Source organism: Moschus berezovskii, chromosome 17 (assembly GCF_049115385.1).
Source record: "Moschus berezovskii isolate FMDL1 chromosome 17, NW_MosBer_1.0, whole genome shotgun sequence".
NCBI lineage: Eukaryota > Metazoa > Chordata > Mammalia > Artiodactyla > Moschidae > Moschus > Moschus berezovskii.
The window spans coordinates 36,684,252-36,708,339 of record NC_142476.1 but is presented as its reverse complement, the minus strand read 5'-3'; the positions used below and the strand labels follow the sequence as shown (position 1 = coordinate 36,708,339).

Genomic DNA, 24,088 nt, shown 5'->3' with positions numbered 1-24,088 from the left:
TAGTGCCAAACATGCCTTAACAAAGACTTAATGTTTTGATTTTCCTCTCTATTCCTTAGTTTCACCACTTGAGACCCTGAAGTAGTCTTGAGGTTTTGGATCAATCCAGAACCTTAGGATTTATGCAGGGAAAGTCAGAGAAATATTTGAAAAATTCCACGTACTCCTTTTACCTATTAAATTTCATTAAGTTCATCTTCGGAACCACTCTGACCTTTTTTAGGGTAAGAGAGGTCTTTGTTGAACAATGAATGACCTGGGACTTAGATAAACTTACAGGTGTTGCTTTAGATAGAAATGAGCTCTCCAGGGATGGTTTGTTCTGTTTTTTCTGGGTGTTTCTTTTGCCATAACAGAAGAAGTCTAGTATTTAGGGATGGGCGACATTGATTTTACCAGGCAGTGTATCCTTGGCTTTGAGATGAAGTGAATTGCATCATAGGACACAAAAGTGAAGTAGTTGTGAAAAGAACATGAAGAATGTGTGTATATAATAAAAATATGAAGATAATTTGTTTTCTTGAATTATTATTAGTACTAGTTTATTTTTGTGATTTTGAGATAATTGTATGTTACTGGCCTAGTAAAACTGCCTTTGTTCTTTGATAGTTAATATTTAATCTCATTTCTCATAACTGTGTTGCAGAATCATAGACCAATCCAACAATGTGGAGATAGCATCTTTTCCAATTTATAAGGTATTATTCTGTGCACGTGGCCATGATGGGACAACAGAGAGCAATTGCTTTGCGTTTACAGAGAGTTCCCATGGTTCTGAAGAATTCCAGATACATGTCTTCTCCTGTGAAATTAAAGAAGCAGTAAGTATAATATTTTGTAGCAATTTGCTATTGAGATGACTCAGTATTTAGTTGAAATCGAATCAACTATTTGATTTCACTGTCAAATAATTTAGTATGTATGACCATATACCATATTACATAAAAAGTTTGGAGTATCTTTCTAAATAGAAAGTTAATATTTGTGATGGCATAGAATGAAATATGGAAATTTAAATCTGGTTACTCTGTGCTCTGAAGTGGTACTCTGAATTTAATATATGTAACAGAAAAATCCCACTTGATGAGCTGTCCTCCCATCCCGCCATGGTGGTAATTGCTCAGGTTTCGAAGGGAAGAATATTTTTGCCCCTCTTTTATTGTTTTGCCCAAGTTGGTTGTTCTCTGTGACTTTAAAAAGTGTCTGTAACAATACCTGTTTCTCTACTGAGCCTTCCACTTAGATATTGCACTTAGATTGTGTTATAGATCACTGTGGTTTTCACTTGTGATCATTTACTATGTGCATTTGTTCAAAGGCTGGCTTTTGTTCTATAAAACTGGTTTTAATTGTAAATGCAAATACTCCTATTCAGCAGAACTGTCAACTTGTAGTACTTTGAAGATGCCAGTGAGTTCCTCACACTAATGATTATATGTTTGTTTATTTTTAGACTCAGAGTCAAATTGCTGTTACGTATATACATAGGGAAATTGCTTTCTTTTTGGTATCTATTGAATTCTTGTCAAATTAAAAGTAAGTTGCACTTTTAGAACTTTGGTAATTATACAACAGTCTTAGAGGCATTAATAAGTAGGTTTGGATGTTCAAATCTCAGGTGTGTTTGCTTTTGGAAATATAAATTGTCAGCAGAAAATGCTAAAAGCAGCAGTTACTCTGTTTCTCTTCACTGTGAAATGTAAATAAACCATTGTATTAACAGTAGTTCTGAGAGTTTGTTTCTGGCCACAACTTGGGAACTTATAGAAATGTATATTTCTGTGTGTCTGATACTAAGCATGAGCAATATGTCAGTTGTTATGCCCTGGTGATCTATTTTATTTACACTAAAAACAAACGTGTACAGACATAGAAGTTCTCTGTCAGAACTGTGCCCATGTAAGGAGTTCAAATTTGTTTTGTTTGTTTGTTTTAGGTAGTTCTGAATCTATCTAAAATCGTTCTGTTTTATCCATGTGTGTATGTTGCATGTATATATATATAAAAATATGTATATATATAAATATGTATATTAAAATATATATAAATATATACACACACATACATATATCAATACATATACCAGTATGTATACATATATGCATGTACTGATTGCTTGGCCAAGTGTATGATAGAGTGAATGAGTACAAGTGTGTCTGGTACATAGGAGACAGTGAATATAAATATGTTGAAAGAACGTGTGTGTGTTTGTGAATTCAGTTCAGTTCAGGTGCTCAGTCGTGTCCGACTCTTTGCAACCCCATGAATCACAGCATGCCAGGCCTCCCTGTCCATCACCGGTTCCTGGAGTTCACTCAAACTCATGTCCATCGAGTCGGTGATGCCATCCAGCCATCTCATTCTCTGTTGTCCCCTTCTCCTCCTGCCCCCAATCCTTCCCAGCGTCAGAGTCTTTTCCAGTGAGTCAACTCGTCGCATGAGGTGGCCAAAGTATTGCAGTTTCAGCTTTAGCATCAGACCTTCCAGTGAACACCCAGGATTGATCTCCTTTAGAATGGACTGGTTGGATCTCCTTGCAGTCCAAGGGACTCTCAAGAGTCTTCTCCAACACCACAGTTCAAAAGCATCAATTCTTCGGCACTCAGCTTTCTTCGCAGTCTAACTCTCACATCCATACATGACCACGGGAAAAACCATAGCCTTGACTAGATGGACTTTTGTTGGCAAAGTAATGTCTCTGCTTTTTAATATACTATCTAGGTTGGTCATAACTTTCCTTCCAAGGAGTAAGCATCTTAATTTCATGGCTGCAATCAGCATCCGCAGTGATTTTGTGAATTAGGGGGTCTATTTCTGATCCTTACAACTCCACTACAGAGGTAGGGAAGCAGATGATAGAATCCTGGCATTTCATGTTGGCAGCCATTATTTCACATGCCTGTGTGGATTCTGGATAATTGGCACTCAACAGTAAAAAAATGAACTTTGAAGAATTGGAGAACTTGCTTCTTGGAGAGGGAGAAACACTGCTGTGGAAGGAAATTGAAAGGCACCTGGTTGCAAGCATTTTTCATAACTGTGATGGTATGAAACTCTCTTTTTGGATTAATAGCATCCACTTGTTTATGTGGGGGATTATTTGTCACTTTGAGAACTTTTAACAGTGGATAAAATGAGGGGGGATTCTTGGCCTATTTTGGGTATAGTATTAAATAGTATATTTCCAGAGAGGGTATTTGGTACATGTAGGTTGGAGAAGGAAATGGCAACCCACTCCAGTGTTCTTGCCTGGAGAATCCCAGGGATGGGGGAGCCTGGTGGGCTTCCATCTATGGGGTCACACACAGTCGGACACGACTGAAGTGACTTAGCAGCAGCAGCAGCAGGTTGTGAGAAAGTGATGTTCATGTATTTAGTTTTTTTGAGTAAATTTTTCAAAGAGTTACATTCTGGGACATTGATGGTAAAATTGTTTGGAGGAAAAATATTTGACAGTCATCATTCAATTTTATTATGAGCGATCATTTCTAAATACAAATAACCCAGTATAGACGTAGGGCTTATGCCAGGCACTGTGTTAAATACTTACTTGATACTCATAACATCTCCATAACAGAGATAGTATTTATTTAGACTAGTGATCTTGTGCTTCTCTTTGCCTGGAGCAGTCATAGATTATGCCTGTTGTCTAAGTATATTATTAAAGCCTCCATTTTATTCTCAAAGTGTTCTGGTTTGGGTGATAAATTGGTTACCATTTCTGTATCCCAAGTCTAAGAGAATAGATAATAAAGCTGGTTTTCAGAGGAAGTATATGATTCTAAAGACCCACATATTTTTCCGTAACAACTTTCCTGTTACTTTATTATAAAAAGTAAATGTAGATTCTTACCTTTCAGTTATGCTTTATAAAGGGATATCTTGGTCATTCTAGCAACCTTTGGGTTTTACCCATGCCTTTTATAGAAGGTGTCTGATATCTTTCTCCTCTCAAACAATAATGACTTGCCTTTTGTTGCGTTTGCTGGTTGTCTGGTTATCTGGTTCCCAGAAGTTTCTTGTTCTGTGGTGAAGGGACAATATTAGTTCTTAGTATGTGGGCCCCTCTTAATGGATACAGGCAATTGGCAAAGATAGCTTTGGGACAGAGGACAGATGTTCTTACTGCTTAAATATGTACCATGCATGCACAATGTCGCTAATTTGTTTTCCATTGTTTGCAGAGTCCCTGGATGAGATTTGAAGAAGTTTGTCAGTTAAAAGCAAGAAGACAACTTCTAAACAGAAAGTTGCAGCATGGCTGCCACTACCATTTGTCACTGTGATATGCTCTTATTTCACCATAAAATTCCACAAGCAGCAGATAACAGCCGTGGTAGAGGGGAAGCCCAGTGTGGGTGATGGCTTTGTTGGACCTATGACATGAGGATTAGGGGTTCCCACAGAAGGGTTAGGACATATTTGATCTGTTACCCTGGATATTCTTCTGAGGGACTCTGCTGGAGTGGATGTTAATTGTCTATGGCAAAAGAGTTGGGGGATCCAGCCAGAAGTATCTTAATGCTAATGATCTTTGTACAGGGAACATTCTGGTGAATAATTGCAGACAAAGCATAATATCAGAAAGCATAGTGAAAAAAGCCATAGAGGCACTTATTCTTGTTGAATCTTTGTGGATATATTATACAAAGCTGTTTTTAAAGATCCAGTTAAAAGTCTTAGTTGACTCTTTTAAGAATTTATTTCTACTAGTCAGTGTAACTGTTTTCTTCAAAACAGATATTTCTGTTTGTATGTTATACTTACTAGCAGTTCTCAGTGTTGTATTTTAGAAGCAGGTTGTTATCATCTTCTGTTAAAGGCATTCAGCTGTATTTTATGATAAATACCAAGAATATCATTAAGAAGATCTTTATTCTTAATGCTCTGATTTTTCTTGGGATTGCTGATACACCACTACATAAAAGAAAACATAATTCTTTGGGAAAATATTGTTTCTAAACATATATTTATTGAGATGGTATTTTAGCAAAATGCCTTATTTTAGAAATTAATTTGGAAGTTGTATTGTTAGTGTTTTTCTCAAATAAGTTGATTTTTATTATTAAAACATTTCTTGTTTGATAATACCTTTTTTTTTGTTCCTTTCAGTAGTATATTTGAGCAAGTTTTTAAAAATTTTAACACATACCTTTCTGGGTATTCTTTTATAGGATGACTTTTCTACATTTATTTTTTGGGTGAACATTTTCTTGATACTTGTTTTTAAAATAGGTGATTTTCTTTCACCATTATTAGTGAAAAGACTTTATTTTAGAAGAATTAGCTATGTTATTTAAGTAAATATTTTGTTTAATAGTATTTCTTGGACTGTTAACATGTACTACATATTTGAAAATTTGGAAACCACTGAAATACCAAAGAAAGGTTACTCAGAATTCCACCAGAATTAACATTTTGGTGTATCTCCTTTCCACGTATCTACCTGTGCCCTTTTCCCTAACTCTTCAAAAACAACAGCCACCATCCCAAGAGATAGTTTTGTGTTTAATCAGTGCTTTCTATAGATACTGCCTCCTGGGGAAAATTGTACTGTATTATTTGTTAATAAACCTTTTGACATCTGCAAAGAAAATTGTCTGTTCTAGATTTTGTATGTGTGTGTATTTAATAGTGTGACACGTATAGAATATTTTCCATGGTATTATGTCTTAAATTTTCTTTTCATGATAAGATCAGTTAGCCAATTTGTTCCAATAACTATAGATACTGATAATCATTGTCTTTTAAGCCACTCTTAACTTACCCATTCTTGGATCATCATTCCAGCTTATTCACAAACTCTACAAGTCACAAATGATTTTAACCTTGTTGGAAATAGCAACTTCTAAGACATAGTCAGGATTAAATGCAGGAGTGGATTAAATTGTTGTTAAGGTACTGTTGAGTCCTTCCTCCAAAAACAGTAAGTTGTAGTCTTATTCCACTCCCTCCACTCCCATCATTCTCTGCTACTCTGCCTCAACCCCATATACTTAGGTTTTTAAAAAAGAAATTCCTGACCCTTGCCCTTGCTTTAGAATTTGCCAAGTTATTTGACTTTTTTTGGTGTGGACTCAAATGGCAGGCTTGCTGATAACTCTGATACAAAGAAAATGATTATAGGAGAGAATAATAAATATGGTTAGGGTTTAACTCTACTAATGTATCAAAAATTATAGGTATTCTGTTTTCACATACAATGTTTTCTTAAAAATATGCTTAAAATTTGTTTTGTTTTCTTAAAAATATATAAAGTAAATAATAGACTTCACATTGTATTTGAAGTTAGGAAGTGGGGAATACTCAACTTAAAAAGTTTAAAGTGCCTATTTATACTTTACCTTGTAGGCATACTCTTTAGTGACTTATTTGCAGCATGTTCTTTGATTCTGTTGTCCTTAACACTTAAATTATGGCACTAAGTGAATTAAGGATCCAGTTGAGACTGAACGTATCTGCTTTTGTGTTACCTAATGATTCCTTGCCACTCACCCCAAGCACGTTCAACTTAACCTGTGCTGAAACTTGAAGCTCCATGTTCATTGTTGTATTCCTTGACCCTAAAACAAATACTTAGTACACAGAAGACACTAAAAGAATATTTGTTGCATGAATGAGTGAATTTATCATTGGCTTAATTGTATAAAATTTGAAGTATAAAGTTTTTATTAATATCAATCCTTTGTTGCTTTATTTTTACTTTTTTATAAAATTGTAATAGCATTAACATTTTACAAGCAGTGTGATACAAATATGCTGTTGCTGAAGTTGAACTTTGGGATGACAGGCAGCATTCTTATACAGTTAAAATGTTAAAATGTATGTAATTTAGATAACTGTTGATTTGGCCCTGGAAAGGCAGTTAGGGTAATCATTCAGTACGTAGGTGTAAGTGTGGCTGCTGAAAGTTTTTGAAGTTTGTGATGGAGTGTGTGTATGAGAAAACGTAGGGTATATGAATGTAGCAAAAATAGAAAATTGAGGAAAGACCTCCATAGTTTAAGCAGTTCTGTTAATGAGAGTGCTCTTACTTTGAGTTTGTGACCCCATGGACTGTAGCCTACCAGGCTCTTCCTCCACGGGATTTTCCAGGCAAGAATACTGGAGTGGGTTGCCATTTCCTTCTGCAGGAGATCTTCCCAACCCAGGTATTGAACCCGGGTCTCCCGCATTGTAGGCTTTACTGCTTTACCGTCTGAGCCACCAGGGAAGTCTGTGTATAAGATATTATAAACTTAGACTAATACCAAGAATAATTTGAATTCACTTTATCTAAAGTGAAGGATTTGTTAATATTCAGAGAAGTCTCTTTACTAGTACCTTCCAGTGTGCGATTTTGAAAATATTACTTTTGTTTAAATCATTCTCATTTCATCTTGATTTTATTTGTTCAATGCGTGGGTGACCTGAGAGATTTGAAAGGTCTTTTGTGCTTCAAGAATACAAATTTGAGATGATACGGTACTTCTTTTGGAACCAAGGAAGATAATAACCTCTGGAAGATTGTGAGATTTACAGTGCTCCTCCATATTAGGGGAGGAGAGTAAGTTATTTATAATATATATATGCATATGTATATACCAAGTAATCACCAAGGTGGCTTAATACTAATAAATAATAATGTTTCAGATTCATTCATTTTGCGACACATTTATATAGCAACAGCATTGGGAAACAACACTGGAAGCTCTTTAAATCATGTTGCCATGTTTTGTTTCATTTTGCAAAGAACAGTTTATTGTATGGCTCAGGATCTAGCCCTCTGAAGCTGAGGGAATTGAAAGGAGAAATTGACAACTTGGGCTAAAACCTCATTTGTGTGTGTCCACTGGGAAGATTTAGATGCCAGCATCATTCTAGTAATTGTCTTAGGATTCATTCTTTGCAATATAGTATCTTATGAGTCCTAGAAACATCTATAAGTACATGCAACTTCTTTTGTGACTTTAAACATCTTTATTATGCTGTTTATTAAATGCCAGATTGAAAGAAACAAACTACAGTTGACCCTTGAACAGTGTGCTGGGGAGGTAGAGTGTGTTAGGGGCACTGACCTTCTGCCCAGTCAAAAATTATTGTGTAATTTATAGTTGGCCCTCCATATTAGTGGTTCCTCCTTATCCACTGTTCCACAGATGCCGATTCAACCAACCATGGGTCATGTAGTACTGTAGTATTTAGTGTTGAAAATGTGTAAGCAGACCTAGGCACTTTAAACCCGTGTTGTTCAAGGGTCAGCTGTGTGTGTCTGTGTGTGTGTATACACTATATGTTAGAAACTCACTCTCTCTCTCTCTCTATATATATATATATATATGCTTACCCTATATCTACTTTGTCTATTAAGAACACTGTGACCTTGGGAAATTACAGATTCAAGAATTAGACGTGATCAAAACGCAGTTAAAATCTTTGTCTAATATTATTTACAATTTTATTCTTTTAGGTAAGCAGAATTTTATATAGTTTCTGTACAGCTTTCAAACGTTCTTCTAGACAAGTATCTGATGTTAAAGACTCAGTTATTCCTACCCCCGACAGTGATGTGTTTACCTTCAGTGTCTCCTTGGAAGTAAAAGAAGATGATGGAAAAGGAAACTTTAGGTGAGATTATTTGGGAAAAATAAAAATTAGTATTGTGTCTGAAATATGATATTGACTAATATATAGGTTCCAGAAACTATACACTGTTGTTATAAAGCTTTAGGATGATACAGAAAAACTTCATTGGTGTATAGGTTCCAGAAACTATACACTGTTGTTATAAAGCTTTAGGATGATACAGAAAAACTTCATTGGTGGATACATGGTTCACTTTGTCAGGCTTTTCAGATAGTTTATGTAAATTATTTTCTTGATATTTTAAAATACTGATACACTTACTATAGAAAAATTAGTAAAAGAGTAAAATTAGAATACAATTATATGGTCTTGTCAGCCATAATCACTTTAATTATTAAAAATAATTTTAATATAAAAATTTTAAGATTGTTTTATCAAAATTATTAAAAATAAATTGTGATAAAATTTTATCAAAAATATTTGATACTAGGGTGTACTTTTTAAACTAATTATTTTATATTAGAGTACAGTTGATTAACAATGCTGTAATAGTTTCAGGTGTACGGCTAAGTGATTCAGTTATCTGTATATAAGTCTCTATTCTTTTTCAAATTCTTTTTCCATTTAGATTTTTACAGAATATTGAGCAGTGTTCCTTATGCTATACAGTAGGTCCCTGTTGGTTATTTTAAACATAGTGTATACATGTCAATCCCTGCTATCCCTCCCCCTCCACCTCCAGAGTGTATTTTATACAGTTATATATAATATATATATGTAGTTTTTTTCTTTTACCGTCATGATGTAAGACTTTTCCCATTAAAATGTTTTTATTATTATTATTATTTTTTAGTACTTATTTGGTTGCATCATGTGGGATTTTGTTTTATGGGCTCAGTAGTTGCTGTATATCTGCTTTCTAGTTGTGGCATGCAGGTTTAATTGCTCCACGGCATGTGGGATCCTAGTTCCCAGATTAGGGATCAAACTTGTGTTCTCTGTATTGCAAGGTGGGTTTTTAACCACTGGACCACCAGGGAAGTCACTAAAATATTTTTAATTAGAATTGTTTTTAATAGTTGTCAGTAGTCTTTTGTATGATTTGACCATCATGTAATTAACTGTTTCCTTCTGTTGTATATTTGGAGTGTTGTTCTTTAGTTAAAAAATAGGCAGATAATAAGAAATAGTTACACTCTTATTGATCACCTATGTGCCTTTACTTTGCCTTTGTTTCTGACAATAATTATTAGGTAGGTATTTTATCTTTTTTTTTTTAATTATAGACATTGAGACTTAGGTCAAATTAGTTACTGAAAATATTTTTCCTTTTCAAATAAGACAGCTTATATTATAAACACTTACTGTTTTAATGGACTAATTCTTAAGAATTGTCAGTCTGGCCTAGGCTAGAATTTAACTTGCCCTGATCTGTTCCTCTTTGTTCATCTTTTATTTATATTTTCTTGGATTTGTCACAGTCATCTCTAATTCTGGATGTTTAAAAGTAAGCTATTTTTCTCACTTGTTTTGCCTTGGGTTTAACTGTGTTAAAAGCATTCATAACCATATAACCAGCTAAACCAGAAATGTAACAGTCTTAAAGTTAAATAAACCATGTTCCCAAATTTGTTAAAATTTAAAAACTAAAATTTGAAATGATGTAATTTAAGAAGTTTTGATTTAAAACATACTTATGGTTACAAGGAGGAAAGTGGGGGGAGATGAATCAATTGGGAGAATTGGGGTTGGCATATACACACTGCTGTATGTTAAAAAGACAACTAATTAAAACCTACTGTATAGCAAGCATTAGGAACTCTACTCAGTACTCTGTAATGACCTGCATGGGAAAAGAATCCAAAAAAGAGTGGATATATGTATAACTGATTCACTTACTGTACACCTGAAACTGATACAACCAAGGTTTGTATTTACTTTGTGTCAAGGTGAAAGTTTGATATATCTTAATAAGGTTGTTAACTACTCTTGTTTCATTCTTACCTTGAAATAGATGACCTTTTTATTGTTTTTAATTATTGATCGTTTCTGTTCTTTTTTGCATTTTTCAGTCCTGTGCCTAAGGATCGAGATAAATTTTATTTCAAATTAAAACAAGGAATAGAGAAGAAGGTTGTGATTACAGTGCAGCAACTTTCTAACAAAGAATTAGCTATTGAAAGGTAAGCAGCTTGCTCCTACGTACTATCAAAAACTTGTATTGACATTGTTATTGTTTCAGGAGACATACTGTTGAATCTCTGCTGTATCAGTGACTGTGGTTTTTCACCATGTTTCAGTTTCTCCATTTAAAAATGAGAATGAGAATAATAATATTTTCCCCACTTAAATAAGTGAGATGTAACTGGTTCATTGAAAATCTCAATTGATGGGGGTAAATAAGCATGAAATGGCTTTATTTTTTCAGTAGTAACTGTTTCAATCCAATTTGGGCTTTTTCTTGCTCTTCCTTATTTACATATAGTACAGGCATCTTCCCTTCTCAATCATTTTTGATTATTAAAAAGCCCATTTATTTACTGAGATTTTAGAATCTTAAGAGATTTGTGTTTTAAATATATAAACACACCCATACATACATACACATGGGTGTGCGTGCATTTCTATACTTATTTCTGTGTTTAATTTTTGTTAGCAGTAGATACAGCAATGTTTTAAGCTTTTTATTTGGAAGAAATTTCAAATTTACGGAAGAGTTAAAACAGTAGAACTAGTACAGAGAATACGTGTATACTCAAAATCACCTGCTAATAACGTTTTATCCCATTTGCTTTCCAAACATTTTCTCAGTCTGTGTCTCAATCTTTCCTTCCCTACACACACTCATAGACACACACACACACACACACACACACCAAAAAACATGATTGCTTTTCTGAACAATTGAAGAGTAAGTTATATATACCATAATGCTTTTCCCCTATCTACTCCATTAGGAAGTGTGTCTTTCCTAGGAAAACTATGGGTAGGGCTATCTCTTATGTCACCACATTACATGTATCATCTTCAGTAAACTTATTTTCCATACAGTACTTTTTATCTAATCTACTATTTGTCTCTAATTTTGCCAGTGAACCCAATAATGTCCTTTCCCCCCATCAAGTTTGGGATTCACATTAGGGTCAGATACTGAGTTTAGCTGCCATATGTCTTTCAGTTCAGTTCAGTTCAGTCACTCAGTCATGTCCGACTCTTTGCAACCCCATGAATCGCAGCACGCCAGGCCTCCCTGTCCATCACCAACTCCTGGAGTTCACTCAAACTCACGTCCATTGACTCGGTGATGCCATCCAGCTATCTCATCCTCTGTCGTCCCCTTCTCCTCTTGCCCCCAATCCTTCCCAGCATCAGAGTCTTTTCCAGTGAGTCAACTCTTTGCATGAGGTGGCCAAAGTATTGGAGTTTCAGCTTTAGCATCAGTCCTTCCAATGAACACCCAGGACTGATCTCCTTTAGAATGGACTGTTTGGATCTCCTTGCCAAACGTCTTTAGGTTTCTTTAATTTTGAAAGATTTCCAGAGTCTTTGTCTTAAAACATGGACATTATTGAAGAATACATCTCTTTTTCCTCTTTTTAATATGACATTGCTCAATTTGGATTTATCTAATATTTCCTCATAATTAGATGCAGATAATTTATTGCTTCATAGATGATTTCTCTCCTTCACAATGTATCACTTGTGGAGGCTCTTGATAACCATCTGTCCCTTTCTGGTGATGTTAATTTTTGATTTCCAGCCAAGATGTCTGATTTCTCCACTGTAATTCCTCCCCTCCCTCCTTTTCCTTTGTAATTAGTAAGCAGTTTGTTGGGAGACCCAGGAAAATATCTTGCTTCTCATCAAAATTTCCTCTTTGGTTTTGCTTCTCATCAATTCAAAATTTTCTTTTCGGTTTAGCTTTCATTCATAATTCTTGTCTGATCCAATCTTTATCATGATGAATGCAAAGTGGTAATTTTCCATCTTTTCTCTAGGCAGCCCTTGATATTTCTCCTGTAAGCCAGACCTCTCCCTTTTTTTCTATTTATTAGTTTGTTTTTGATATTGCCTCTTGAATTCCCTCTCTCCTGAAATAGTTCATGATTCACTGTAGTGTTTAATTATCTAGGTGCTCAAATTGTCCCAGAATTTGCCAGGAACCCAGTCAAACCCTTTGTCCTTGAGAAATGCCCTGAGCACTTCTCTTCTGGTATAATAAAAGGCTTTTCTCTTTGGCATAATAAAGGGCATTAACCAGTTTGTAGTATATGAATAACACAGGCAAAGAAGTGTTAGGTGTTGAATAATTTAACTTTAAACAAATAGTAGTTACAAATATTGAAGCTTTATGATTAAATGATATATTCTGCCTCTACTATAGAGGCATGTACTATACTTGTATATAAAGCAGTCCTTCCTTTTACCAATGAGAAGCTCCAAGATGGATTAACTTGAAACCTTGGTGAATATAGGTGAAATATTGAATGCCTATTTATGTTTTCATTGTTAACTTAAACATTTATACATACATTTAAAATATATTGCACATAATCATTGCTTAGAAATGTTGGCTTTGCCCATATTCTCATATTCATAAGACAGCTTAATTCAGGCTCTCCTCAATAATCTTTGACATTAATGTGTTCATCATTACTTAGCTACTTGTTGAGTAACTTTAAGGCATTTTTCCAGAGCATAGTATCTCAACTTCCGCCTAAGTTGTTTGAGATGAAGCACTTTTTGAATCATATATATTGCTTTCACTGGAAATTTTACCTAAATCAGATGTACCCGTTTGTATAACAGTAGAATAGTTAAAAAAAATTCATTCCATGTATAACTACTTAATATATTGCCTTTAACATAATTAATGTAGATGATAATATCTTAGCAACTATGTGTTCGTACACTCAAGCAATAATTACCAAATTTGTTGGTTTTCTTGCTTCTTTTTTCACACATTCTGTCAGATGACTTCTAAACATCCAAAATAAACTTGACTGAGAATGCTTCTGGCTAATGGGACTTGCCCAAACAATACTTTGTTCTTCACAGCAGACAGAATTTCCTGTGACGTGGGGTGTTTTTTAAATACTTGAATTTCCCTTTTTTTTTTTTTTTTAAAAAAAAAAAAAAAAGAAACCCTTTTTATTGGATTATATTTGTGTTTAAATCACAAATTGTGAATAGTGGAATTTTAGGTGATCCAGTAGGTGGCAGTCTTGTCAAGGGAATTCTTAACCTCTGAATTTTAAGCACTGATGTCCAGAGTTCATTTGTAGTATAAAGGCATCTGTGTTAAAGTAAATACTTCAGATCACATAATTTTGGCTTACCTTCTGAGATGGAAAGTGATTTATCATTTTAAAAAACAACTTCTCATTATGTGAAATTTACAACATACACAGAAGTAAAAGAATAATATATTGAACCCCAGTGCATCCATCACCTATTCTGGATGCTAATTTGCAATATTTTGGTTTTTAAAAATGTTACTTTTTATTATGAAAAATTTATTTATCTGTGAATTCAAGTTCAAGGATTCCTTCAGTTCAGTTCAGTCGCTCAGTCGCTTCCGACTCTCTACGACCCCGTGAACCGTACCATGCCAGGCCTCCCTGTCCATCACCAACTCCGGGAGTTCACTCAAACTCATGTCCATTGAGTCGGTGATGCCATTCAACCATCTCATCCTCTGTTGTCCCCTTCTCCTCCTGCCCTCAATCTTTCCCAGCATCAGGATCTTTTCAAATGAGTCAGCTCTTTGCATCAGGTGGCCAAAGTATTGGAGTTTCAGCTTCAACATCAGTCCTTAACAATGAACACCCAGGACTGATCTCCTTTAGGATGGACTTGTTGGATGTCCTTGCAGTCCCAGGGACTCTCAAGAGTCTTCTCCAACACCACAGTTCAAAAGCAAGTACTTGTAGGCAAGTACTGTGTCATTTATCCCAGAATCTCCAGTATCTAGCACCGTGCTAGGAACCAGTGCTTTTTAGTTACTTAGTCCTTCCTTAGAACTTTCTCTGTGCTGAGCACTGTTCTAGATGCTGCCTATGAGGTGTAGATGCTATTGTCTTCATTATACAGTTAGGGAAACTGAGGCTAGACAGGTTAAATAGCTTTCTCAAGGTCATACAATGAAATACCAACTACCACATAAATTTCTTACTCTGGTATTTTTAAAAAATTTGTTAAGTAAGTGAATAAAAAGTATGTAAAGATTTTATAAAGTTAGACCATTGACTAAATTAACTGTAATTTGTGGAGAGTAATAGAACGTTGTACCTGATAGACTCCTAACTTGTTTAGAGGATATGTGAAAACTATTCTCATGTTTTGAAGATTTGTTATGTTCATTTTCTTTTCCTTTTTTCAAATACTCTTTTCCTTTTTTCTAACACATATGTTAGATTTTACATATTAAACTTTATTTAGGATCTGGACATAAGAAAAAAAAATATTAACAGGCAACAGGACTTACTGTAATGGCCATTGTAAAATTTAATTGTCATAACAACATGTGAGAAAGATATTATAATTATTACCCTATTTTTTTTTCAGAAGATGAAACAGAAACTTAATGAAATTAAATAACTCGGTCAGTTGGCCAGAAACTAATAGAGCCAGGGTTTAAGCCAAGACATTTAACATCCAAGTATATACTTTTAAAGACTGTACCCAATTAAATTTTGTTTATATGCTAAATTTAAAATTAAACCAGTTAGAAAATAAATGGATTGGTATTCTTTGGTATATTTCCAGTGGAATTTGAAAGGGAGAGTATACCTGGGGCATTCAAGTGATTGCTCAGTGATTTCATACCTGGGGACACCTTGCCCTGGGAGAAAAGCTGATTGATTTTTTTAGGAGAAGACCAGCAATAACAGCTGAGGGGTGAAAGCTGCTGCTGCTGCTGCTAAGTCACTTCAGTCGTGTCCGACTCTGTGTGACCCCATAGATGGAAGCCCACCAGGCTCCCCCATCCCTGGGATTCTCCAGGCAAGAACACTGGAGTGGGTTGCCATTTCCTTCTCCAATGCATGCATACATGCCAAGTCACTTCAGTTGTGTCTGACTCTGTGCGACCCCATGGACAGCAGCCCACCAGGCTCTTCTGTCCGCGGGATTCTCTAGGCAAAAATACTGGAGTGGGTTGCCATTTCCTTCTCCGTTGGTTATGCTCGATAGCCAAAAAGTGAGTGGGAAAAATTTCAGCTTTTGTTGTATTTGTTTTCTGACTAGTTGATTTTTGCTAAGTATTACTTCTTAATTTGTAATAAAATGATTCAGGGAAAGTAATACCATACACGTTTGGAAAACTGGCCTCTTCTCAGTTCAATAACAAGAAGTGGAGTTGTAATGATGGTAATTTCAGACTTTGTGGAAGGTTAGTTGGGGAGAGATTTTGGCTTCGTGGTTTTATGTCTGTCAGATCACTTTGTTCCCAGGGATCTGCCCTGATGCTTGATGTATGAGTCAGAATGAAGTATTGATATAGCAAGCAAAGTGTAATGACTAGATTTGTTGTAAGTATGCCACTTCATTTGTACTGAGTAACATAGGCCATTACTGCTAGGAAGAAAAAATTACCACGGGTTTACTTGTATCTGATCCTAATTTGGGAGAGTACAATCATTACATATACATTTATATATATATATATATATATATATATGATATAAAACACATCACTGCTAGATGGCAGTTTGATCATTTGTAGAGTGATTCAGAGATGTGCCTGTTTTGATAATAAATTGTTTCAGGTTTAATTTGTGCTTGCTGGCTTAAGGCAAAAACTATATAATGAGAAGTTGACGTAACTACAGTACAATACACAAACTAGAAAATTGACATTGGTACAGTGTATAGATCTCTGCTGGAGCTCTTTTTGAATACTTTTGTAAATTATATAGAATAAAAATTTCTTGTTTTTCCAGTGGCAGAAGACCTTTACTTAGCCTTTTAACTTAAGGTGACTGATCAAGATAGTTGTGGACAAAGAGGCTACCAGGTCCTAGCAGAGAAGAGTTCCAGATTGTTCAAATGCAGTAATTTTTTTGAAAATTGAAATATATTTGCCATATAACATTGTGTAAACTTAAGGTATACAATGTGTTGATTTGATGTTTATATATTGTAATGTGATTGCAGTTTTAGCATTAGTCCCTCTGTCACATCACATGATTATCAGTTATTTCTTTGTGATTGGAGTGATAAAGATCTAGTCTCTTAACAGTGTTGTCTATATTAACTATACTGTGTGTTAGATCTTCAAGTCTTATTTACCTCTGGTTACACGTTTGTACTCTGAAACAACATCTCTCCTATACCCCCACTCCCCAGGAACCACCAGTTTATTCTCTGTTTTTACGAGTTTGACTTTTTTAGATTCTTCATATAAGTGATATTCGTGCTGTTTTGTCTGTCTCTATCTGGCTTATCTCACTAGCATAATGTCCTCAAGATCCACTTTTATTGTTGCAAATGGTGAGATTTCCTTCTTTCTCATAGTTGAATAATATTCCATTGTAACCCTTTCTTTAAAAAAAATTAATTTTATTTATTGGATTATTTTTGGCTGTGCTGGATCTTCATTGCCATGCAGTCTTTTCTGTAGCTCGAGCAAGCGGGAGCTACTCTGTAGTTGTGTTGTGCAGGCTTTTCATTGCAGTGGCTTCTCGTTGGGCTCTAGGTCGTGTGGACTTGCGTAGTTGTGATCATGGCTCTGTAGCTGCAACTTCTGGGCTCTATAGCACAGGCTCAGTAGTTGTGTCTGGGCTTAGTTGCTCCATGTCACGTGGGATCTTCCCAGACCTGGGATTGAATCTGAGTCTCCTGCATTGGGAGGTGGATTCTGTATCTCTGAGCCATCAGGGAAGCCCATATGCCATATCCTCTTTATGTATCTATCTGTTTCTGGGCTAGGTTGTTTCCATATCATGGCTATTGTGAACAATGCTGCAGTAAACACAAGAGTGCATTTATCTGTTTAATATCCTGTTTTCATTTCCTTTGGATATATACCCAGAAGTGGGATTGCTGAATCATATAGTAGATCTAGTTTTAACTTTTTGAGCCACCTTCATTTTGTTTTGCATATTGTCTGTACCAAGATCCACTTTTATTGTTGAGTGTATCTGTACCAAGATTTATCTTGAGTGGATCCGTACCAATTTACGTTCTTGATTTACATTAGGAAAAGAAATTTTAGCTCATAACCTGGCTATTAAGGAATTAGAAGAGATGGTGTATTTTAACTGTAATCTGCCTTCAGTCACTAAGTCATGTCTGACTCTTTGCACCCCATGAACTGCACGCCAGGCTTCCCTGTCCTTCACTATCTCCTGGAGTTTGCTCAAACTCATGTCCATTGAGTCAGTGATGCCATCCAACCATCTCATCCTCTGTCACCCCCTTTTCCTCTTGCTCTCAATCCTTCCCAGCATCAGGGTCTTTTCTAATGAGTCTGCTGTTCACATCAGGTGGCCAAAGTATTCGAGTTTCAGCTTCAGTATCGGTCTTTCCAATGAATATTCAGGGTTGATTTCCTTTAGGGTTGACTGATTTGATCTCCTTGCTGTCCAAGGGACTTCAAGAGTCTTCTCCAACACCACAGTTCGATAGCATCAATTCTTTGGCCCTCAGCCTTCTTTATGGTCCAACTCTCACATTCGTACGTGACTACTGGAAAAACCATAGCTCTGACTACACGGACCTTTCTTGACAAAGTGATGTCTCTAGTTTTTAATATACTGTCTAGTTTTGTCATAGTTATTCTGCCTAGAAGTAAGCATCTTTTAATTTCGTGGCTGCAGTCACCGTCCACATTGATTTTGGAGCCCAAGAAAATGAAATCTGACAATTTCCACTTGCCATGAAGTGATAGGACCAGATGTCATTATTTTCGTTTTTTAAATGTTGAGTTTTAAGCCAGCTTTTCACTCTCTTCTTTTAGCTTCATTCCTTTACCTTCATCAAGAGTCTCTTTAGTTTCTCTTCACTTTCTGCCATTGAAGTGGTATCATCTGCATATCTGAGGTTGTTGATCTTTTTCCCAACAATCTTGATTCCATCTTGTGAGTCATCCAGTCCAGCATTTTGTATGATGTACTTTACATATCAGTTAAATAAGTAGAGTGACAATATACAACCTTGGCATACTCCTTAACCAATTTTGAACTAGCCTGTTGTTCCCTGTCCAGTTCTAACTGTTGTTTCTTGAACTTCATAGAGGTTTCTCAGAAGGCAGGTAAGGTGGCCTGGTATTCCTATCTCTTTAAGAATTTTCCAGTTTGTTGTGATCCACACAGTTAAACACTTTAGCGTAGTCAATGAAGCAGAAGTAGATTTTTTTTTTTTAATTCCCTCGCTTTTTCTGTGATCCAGCATGTGTTGGCAATTTGATCTCTGGTTCCTCTGCCTTTTTTAAGTCCAGCTTGTACATCTGAAAGTTCTCAGTTCACATTCCAATTCTACCCTCATACTTGATCTGGAAGGGAACAGCTACTCACTCCAGTATTCTGGCCTAGAGAATTCCACAGACAGAGGAGCCTGGCAAGCTATAGTCCATGGACTCGCAAAGAGTTGGCCACAACTGAGCAACTGTCACTTCTTCACTTGATCTTCATTAGTCCAATTTTATGCATTTATTCTTTGCAGCAAGTGCAGTATTAAATTCCTGGAGGAGGGAAATGGCAATCCACTCCAGTATCCTGGCAGGGATAATCCCATGGACAGAGATGCCTGGTGGGCTACAGTCCATGGGGTCATAAATAAATAGTTGGATATAACTGAGCCACTGAACACACACAATATTAAATTGTGCCAGTGGAGGGTGCTGCCAAGATACTCTGAAGAAGGGACCATGTTCTTGGTTCTGATGTGTTGTGATTGCTCCCTGCTCTTGCTACAAGATTCTGGTACATTCAGTGGTGTTGTGTTCCAGCTATGCACACAGTTTGAGCATTCCGTCTGTGAACTGATGGTCCAGGTCCTGGCTCAGTGAGATCTTCCTGTGGTCTTCCAGAAACAGACACAGGCTTTGCCTCTGAGCTGCCTCCAGGAGTCCTGATTTTTCTTTGTTTACCTGCCTACTGACATTGGCTGCTTGCACCCTAGAGGATGGTTCCTGTTTTCTTGTGGTCCTGCTTTGCCAGGGCAGTCCAGAAAGCTTCTTCGTCATCCATTGGTCTACAGTCGTACCTTCTACAGTGAGATCAGACTGCCAGCTTTAGGGAGAAGATCTTCTTTCTTGGTTTGCTCTTCTTTGGGTTTCTCTTCCTCAGCCTTAGGATAGTTTTAAAAATTCTCTTTGTAGTCACCCTCTATATTATATACAATAATTTTTTTTTATTAATAAGATTTCCCTGTTCAATATTATTTTTGTCCTCTCTCCCCTATTTGGACTTATACTAGCAGTAACTAATTGAACTGGTATCTAATGAAATTAACCAGTCTGGTAGATAAAGTTCCTGATACATTTCTGGGGGGGAAATGTTTATTTTAGATAGTCTTTTTTTTTCATCTCCCAAACTCCTTTTATTGGGAAACCACTGAAGAATGTCCTCTACCAAAAAATGAGGTTTTGAATTAAATAAATACATACATGGGGTCTAGGATTCAGAATATCCAACACAAGACAGAATCAAAAGGAGTCCTGAGGGTGACAGCAGTGGGGACCCAGGCCAAAAGAACAGTGAACCCACATTTTTAGAGCAGTCTTCAGGAGTGATTTCCTCAAGAAGACAAATTTAATGCAACACCCACAGTACCAGAACATTTGTAAAAGAGATTTACATAATTAAGAAAGTGTTTGAATTTGAATTACTGTTAAGTACATAGAAAAACTAAGCCAATATAAAAACACTTTAAAATCATTTTGCTCCAGGGAAAACAAAATGCACTGGAAAAGACAAAGTAATAATAGTATGCTATATGGTTTACCTAGGAAATAGATGCCATGTTTAGTCGATCAGTTGTGTCCAATTCTTTTGCGACCCCATGGACTGTAGCCCGCCAGGCTTCATTTTTGTCTGTTTTTAAAACATTTTACTAAGTTAAGTCATCCTTTTTCAATTCAGTTCAGCTGCTCAGTCGTGTTTGACTCTGTGACCCGATGAACCACAGCACGCCAGGCCTCCCTGTCCATCACCAACTCCCAGAGCCTACCCAGACTCATGTCCATTGAGTTGATGATGCCATCCAACCATTTTATCCTCTTTTGACCCCTTCTCCTCCTTCCTTCAATCCTTCCCAGCATCAGGGTCTTTTCAAATGAGTCAGCTCTTTGTATCAGGTGGCCAAAGTATTGGAGTTTCAGCTTCAATATCAGTCCTTCCAATGAACACTCAGAACTGATCTCCTTTAGGATGGACTGGTTGGATCTCCTTGCAGTCTTAGGGACTCTCAAGAGTCTTCTCCAATACCACAGTGGAAAAGCATCAGTTTTTCAGTGCTCAGGTTTCTTTATAGTCCAACTTTCACATCCATACATGACCACTGGAAAAAGCATAGCCTTGACTAGACAGACCTTTGTTGGCAAAGTAACGTCTGTGCTTTTGAATATGCTGTCTAGGTTGGTCATAACTTTCCTTTCAAGGAGTAAGCGTCTTTTAATTTTATGGCTGCCATCACCATCTGCAGTGATTTTGGAGCCCAGAAAAATAAAGCCAGCCACTGTTTCCACTGTTTCCCCATCTATCTGTCATGAAGTGATGGGACTGGATGCCATGGTCTTAGTTTTCTGAATGTTGAGCTTTAAGCCAACTTTTTCACTCTCCTCTTTCACTTTCATCAAGAGGCTCTTTAGTTCTTCACTTTCTGCCATAAGGATGGTGTCATCTGCATATCTGAGGTTATTGATATTTCTCCCGGCAATCTTGATTCCAGCTTGTGCTTCCTCCAGCCCAGCGTTTCTCATGATGAACTCTGCATATCAGTTAAATAAGCAAGGTGACAATATACAGCCTTGACGTACTCCTTTTCCTATTTGGAACCAGTCTGTTGTTCCATGTCCAGTTCTAACTGTTGCTTCCTGACCTGCATACAGGTTTCTCAAGAGGCAGGTCAGGTGGTCTTGTATTCCCGTCTCCACACCAAGGATGGTGTGGAGGTTGTTGTATTTTCTTGAAGGTTACTGACTGATACTTTTTTCAGTAATGGATCTAAAGATACTATCTATTCTTTTATAACTTTCCTATAGTTTAAATTCTCTGCATTGGTAGCAGATTTAAGACAATCCTAAGCATCTATTAAATTTTTTTTTTTCAATCGTAATTAGTCTTAATGTTCTAAAAATCTTTGGGGAAGAAATAAAATTTCCTACCTGATGAATGAAAATAAAAAAATAACCAACTTTTAAATCTCTCTTGCTGATGAGTATATTCCTAATGATGAAACTTATTCTTTCTATTATTGAAGGCACTGAAGGAAGCAAGATTTTTAAGGTTCACATCTATGGAATCCCCTCATCTGGGTTTGAAACCCTGCTCTACAGTGACTTGATCAAATTATTTAAATTCTCTGTGCTTCAGTTTCTAGTTTGTAAATTGTGAATGATACCTCTTAAGAATGTTGGAAGGAAATTAGGTTATACTTGCTAAGTATTTGAAATAGTCCCTGAAACAAACAAATGCTTGCTCTACTGCTAATACCAGTACTATTAGTATTTTTGGTACTAATAGTACTACCACAGTCATGCTTTTTTCTGAGACTGCTGGTGCTTTGTGAGTGATAACTGGAAATCAGAATAGCCTGCAGAATCAGCATAAACTACCCCTGTGAGAAGGCAGAATGTTGGCTGTATTTATTTGGAACCTACATGTATATGCATGCAGTCTTTGTTCTGCAGATATGATATGAATGGATTTGTGTTACCTTGGTTTAGTTAAAGAATACCAGTCCCCCAGCCACATGGTTCAAATTTTTGTTAACCATGGTGTATTAATTGAGTCATTGCATATAACGTAGGCTTTGCTGTTAGCTCTTCAGTTCACAGTCACTACATAAATGCTTATCCAGTGACTGTTCACATCACTTCTTTCAAAGTATGTTGATGATTGGTTATAGTGTATGTGTTATCTAGTTCACTCACAGACAGCAAAGTGTGTTGTTTTGCCTCCTTGGTGTCTCAGTGATAAACCCATGTAACATTTTACAATAGTGAATAATTGAAAGAAGTAGCCAACAAAGGTGAATGCATAAAACCAATGAAAAGTGATAATACTGAAAATGAAATTGCATGTTATCTTAGAAGATTTGAAAATGGTGACTTCAGTAAATCAACTATACTTCAATAAAAAATTAAAAAAAAAAAGAAAATGATGACAGCAAAATGAAGATAGGATGAGACCTAGCTTTGCATGAAGCTACAGTATGAAGCGTATTGAAAAAGTCTGACATATAACAAAGCATGATTAAGGCATTTCAACATTTTTTAGTTTAAATTTCACTGGGAATAGAAAGCTTCTTATGATTGAAATGGAGGGTTTATTTTTATGCTGGATTGAAGACTGCGGTAAAAAATAAAATCCAGGTTTTGCTAGTCTTCATGCCACAGTTTTGCAGTTAGTTGCAACACTGAAATAAATGGTAATTATAAGAAACTGGAGATCATACAATTTCTTTAGCTGAGTTTTGGAAGAGATATGACATGAAGGCATACAATTGAAAACATTCACGCATCCTGACAGGAAGAAACAGTGAGTCGTATTTGTGTAGTGTGGCAAAATGTTCACTACACCGTACAAATAACTTGGCAGGATTTGACTAGGGCATAAATGGAGTTATAGAAGAAAGAGCTGACTGTGGGAATGTATACCTAGGTTTACACTAGGTATATAGCCAGAGCTCAGTGAAAATGAACTTATCAATATAAGTAAGGCAAGTGGTTTGAAGAAAAGGATGAATGTCCTGGGAAGTCAAACCAGCAAAAACTTCATGTTAAAGGAACTCTTAGAGATGTAAAAGTGGAAGGGATAAAATCCTGGAAGCTCATTCAAAGTTAGAAAGGAGTATGACAGTTTGCCAAGGCATAGGAAAAAAAATGCTTATTCTGTATTGTTTATCACATGACAAGAAAGCAAACACTGTTTTGTTGTTGTGTCTGTCATGGACTGCAGCATGCCAGGCCTCCCTGCCCCTCACCATCTTCAGAGTTTGCCCACGTTCATGTCCATTGAGTCAGTGACGCTATCCAACCATCTCATCCTTTGCCACCACCTTCTCCTTTTGCCTTCAGTCTTTCCCAGCATCAGGGTCTTTTCCATGTAAACACTGTTTAAACTATTCTTAATAACATTTCCAAAGAAATAAAACATTTCAGTTTTTTTTTTCAATATTTCTTGGAAGGAAATTTATGACCAACCTAGATAGTATATTAAAAAGCAGAGACGTTACTTTGCCAACAAAGGTCTGTCTAGTCAAGGCTATGGTTTTTCCAGTGGTCATGTATGGATGTGAGAGTTGGACTGTGAAGAAAGCTGATTGCCAAAGAATTGATGCTTTTGAACTGTCATGT

At 36.2% G+C, this 24,088-nt stretch overlaps 1 protein-coding gene across 1 annotated transcript in view; it reads left to right on the top strand.

Moving 5' to 3' along the window:
• Window positions 1-24,088, top strand: part of RABGAP1L (RAB GTPase activating protein 1 like) — a 729,399-nt gene that overhangs the window by 96,889 nt on the left and 608,422 nt on the right. The window contains exons 5-7 of the mRNA XM_055419205.2: window positions 647-821; window positions 8,450-8,607; window positions 10,638-10,748. Of these exons, the coding sequence (XP_055275180.1) occupies window positions 647-821; window positions 8,450-8,607; window positions 10,638-10,748 (444 nt within the window). The remainder of the gene's footprint in view (window positions 1-646; window positions 822-8,449; window positions 8,608-10,637; window positions 10,749-24,088) is intronic.